The 3,989-nt window shown below is 40.1% G+C and overlaps 1 protein-coding gene across 1 annotated transcript; it reads right to left on the bottom strand.

The window, feature by feature from the left end:
• Nucleotides 1-2,105: 2,105 nt before the first annotated feature.
• Nucleotides 2,106-3,407, bottom strand: LOC141320245 (uncharacterized). Its single transcript, XM_073833295.1, has one exon. The coding sequence runs from the start codon at nucleotides 3,405-3,407 to the stop codon at nucleotides 2,106-2,108; it is 1,302 nt and encodes a 433-aa protein (XP_073689396.1).
• Nucleotides 3,408-3,989: the final 582 nt, after the last annotated feature.

Below are 3,989 nucleotides of genomic sequence, written 5' to 3'. Positions count from 1 at the left end.
CAAAACAAAACTGCAGCAAACAAACAAACAAACAAACAAACAAACAAAAGCCAGGAGCAGGAAAAACACCTTGAAACAATTAAAAAAACAAAACCGAGGAGCAAACAAACACGTAGAAACTTAATTACCGGACAAGGGGAGAAGGAACAAGAGACTATTTTAAACACTAGAAAAGGGGAGTGGTAACTAAACAAGACAGCTGTGCACAATCAGGGATAACGAGGGAGAAGTACAAATATGGGCAAAGGAAGGAACCAAATCAAACTAAACAGTAGGGGGAGACAAGGAAAAAAACAAACACAAGGATCCATAGGGGGAAAACGCTGTGAAACACAGAACAAAACAGGATACAAAACTGACAATCAGTAGATTTCCAGGCTGGCATTCTGCATTTATTCCTTAAACTGCCAGACAGCATGGTTCTGCTAGCTCTTAACCCAGTAGTACTTTATGTTTGTACTTTTTTATCCTTATTTTACAGAATCTGGTTTGCCTCCTGAAAAAATTCAAGAAATGGTTGACTGGATGAAGGTCCATACGTATCCAGTCTCTGAAGTTGAAGGTTATATGAAGAAAACAGCCATATACAGAGGCGAGTGGCAGCAATGAGTCTAAAAGCATCCCAGAAATCTTGAAGGAGTTCCTCAGGCTCATGGACAATCCTGGCATGGTAAGAAATAATTCTGATATTGTGGTTATTTGAAGAAATTTGAAATGGTTAAATTGTTAGTAGGGTTGTGCCGATAAACAATAGTATAGATTCAATATTATTCAGTTGTATAGGTCACTGAATACATCCCTCACCTGGTTAGACATGTATTACTGGTGACTCTATTATCCGACATTATTCTTCATTTTGTGATTTGATGATAGTGTTAAAGAGTGCTGACTAACAGGTTGGTCTAAAATCCCCCACAGATGTTTAACTTGGTTGAGATCTTGTTGCCAAAGAATGCGAGTCACATCACTACAGACTCAAAGTAAAAAGGGTGGCGACGATATTGTGGTATTTGGCGAACTGAGTGGCTCAAAACGATTGCTGATTGAGAGATCGAACTTTGGGGTCATCGAGGCCAATGTCCTGCCTCTAAAATGAGATTTCCTCCGTTGGTAAAACCACAGTCCATTGTACAATGGAGCAGGTGTAAAACAGGCTTCAACCGTCTTAATTCGAGGTACGAAAATCCCTGGTGTAGATGTTGACGGTACTTCAGAACGGTGAGAATGAGATTTCTTCCGCTGGTAAAGACAAGGTACATTATACGATGGTGCAGGTGTAAAACAGGCTTTAGTCGTCTTAGTCCGAGGTACATTTCTCTCATGAATGAAAGTCCCCAGTGTAGATGTTGACTGTACTTCAGAACGGTGCTCTCGTGAAGTGTCCTCAACCCGAGAGGTTTCCATCAAAGTTTTCTGTTTGCATAACTGTGAGTGTTTCTCAAGTAGCCCTTGTATTTGTGTCTCAAGAAATGAAAGTTCATCCTCAATTGAGCGTACCTCAAGGTCTCTCTTTTCGATTGAGCAAAACTCTGTCTTGCAGTTCTTCCATGCGTCCGCCGTCATATTGAGATGTGGTTTAGAAGAGAGAGCACATTAGAAGAGAGCAAAACACTTGGCTGAACTCAGAACAGCAGACAAACATACTACTGCTACTATCGCTGCCATAAAGACACTGGTTTGTTAGGATGTTACTGTGAATTCAGCCTTTGGTTGGAATGTGGATGACAACAGTTACTAGGGTAGGACCGATCTTTCAGAATGACACACTAAACCAACGTCATTAATCGTGGGCCTCGAGGCAGAGAGGTTGAATATTTCAGTGAGTGTGAATGAGAGCTGAAGGGAAGATCACTGGTGAAAATCCACTTCACTTTCAGTCAGTCAGATCTATCGTATGAATTCAGAACCAGCCTTGATTTTACATAGCATTTTTCGACATACACTTAAACAAAGAACAGACATATAAGAATCTTATATTTGCATTATTTTTTACATGTATCTATAAATATGATAGGAGAAAATGTTTTATTACTCTTGACCACAATTTAATTGTCTTCCAGAATGAATGGACAGATGATGGTCGAAATGACTTTTTCTAAACTTCGTCACTCTGAGGTAACTGGAAATTTCTTTCTAGAATGAGTTTCCAAATGACGTTTCATGCTGTTTTGATGTGTGAAACTCTTCTCACACTGAATACACTTGTAAGGCTTCTCTCCAGTGTGAACTCTCATGTGAGTTTTAAGATTTTCTTTAATCGTGAAACTCTTTCCACACTGTTTGCACGTGAACGGTTTCTCTCCTGTGTGAACTCTCATGTGAGTCTTGAGGCTGTCTTTTCTTGAGAAACTTTTTCCACAGTGATGGCACATGAAAGACATTCCTCTGATGTGAGTTACTATATGATTCTTAAGGTCATTCATGTCTGTAAAACTCCGTTCACACTGATGACATTTAAGACTTTCTCTTGAGTGAATCTTCATGTGATTATTAAGGGTTACTTTATGTATGTAACTCTTCCCACACTGAGGGCAGGTGTAAGGCTTTTCTCCAGTGTGAACTCTCAGGTGAGCCTTTAGATTTGCTTTATGTGTGAAACCCTTTCCACACTGAGAGCAAGTGAAGGGCTTTTCTCCAGTGTGACTATTCATGTGGACATTTAGGTGACTTTTCCATGTAAAACACTTTCCACACTGAGGACATATGAACGGCTTCTTTTCAATGTGAATTTTCATGTGGGCATTACTTTGTTTTTTCTGTGTAAAACACTTTCCACATTGAGAGCATGTGAAGGGCTTTCCTCCAGTGTGAATTCTCATGTGGATGTTAAAGTGGCTTTTCCACGTAAAACACTTTCCACACTGAGGACATATGAACAGCTTCTTTTCAGTGTGAATTTTCATGTGGGCATCAAAGCTCTCTTGTTGACTGAACATTCGTCCACACTGTTGGCAGGTGTAAGGTCTCTCTCCAGTGTGAATTCTCATGTGAGTTTTTAGGTTTGCTTCAATCGTGAAACTCCTCCCACACAGTGCGCAGGTGAAAGGCTTCTCTCCAGTGTGAATTCTCATGTGGGCATTAAGTTGTTTTATCTGTGTAAAAAACTTTCCACACTGAGAGCAAGTGAAGGGGTTTTCTCCAGTGTGAATTCTCATATGGACATTAAGGTGACTTTTCCATGTGAAACACTTTCCACACTGTTGGCAGCTGTAAGGTCTCTCTCCAGTGTGAATTCTCATGTGAGTTCTTAGGTTTGCTTTAATCGTGAAGCTCTTTCCACACAGTTCGCAGGTGAAAGGCTTCTCTCCAGTGTGAATTCTCATGTGGGCATTAAGTTGTTTTATCTGTGTAAAACACCGTTCACACTGAGAACAGGTGAAAGGCTTCTCTCCAGTGTGAATCATCATGTGGGAATGAAGGTTTGTGCTTTGATCTTTCTTTGGTGTGGACATCTTTTCAGTCTGTAAGCAACAAATAGATTTTTCGTCTATTTTGAAATCAGGATGTTCCTCATTTTGATCTTTCTCTTTAGTTTCATTTAGTTCTTGATGCTCCTCTTTTAGTGTCATCAGGTCTGAGGTAAAAAAAAAAAGATAAAAACAAGTTAACACCAGTTTAAAGGAACACTCCACTTTTTTTGGAAATAGGCTCGTTCTCCAACTACGAGTTAATAAGTTGAGTTTTACCGTTTTGAAATCCATTCAGCTGTTCTCCTGTTCTGGCGATATCACTTTTAGCATAGCTTAGCATAGGTTATTGAATCCTATGAGACCAATATAGCATTGCGTTCACAGGTGCAGAAATATCATGCAGCGCCTGAAGTTCGGTCACAATTTCAAAATGCCGGTCACATTGGCAGTTACCTAGCTGCTGGGAACTAATTTCAGACGCTGCATGATATTACTCCGCCTGCTGTGTCCATATTACGGCAGCAAACTTCCTTGACTATTACACAGGAATGGGAGTGTAGTTCCTAATCTTATCAGCCT

This window comes from Garra rufa, chromosome 1 (assembly GCF_049309525.1).
Source record: "Garra rufa chromosome 1, GarRuf1.0, whole genome shotgun sequence".
Classification (NCBI taxonomy): Eukaryota; Metazoa; Chordata; class Actinopteri; order Cypriniformes; family Cyprinidae; genus Garra; species Garra rufa.
The sequence above is the reverse complement of the archived record's forward strand: the minus strand, read 5'-3'. Positions and strand labels throughout refer to the sequence as shown.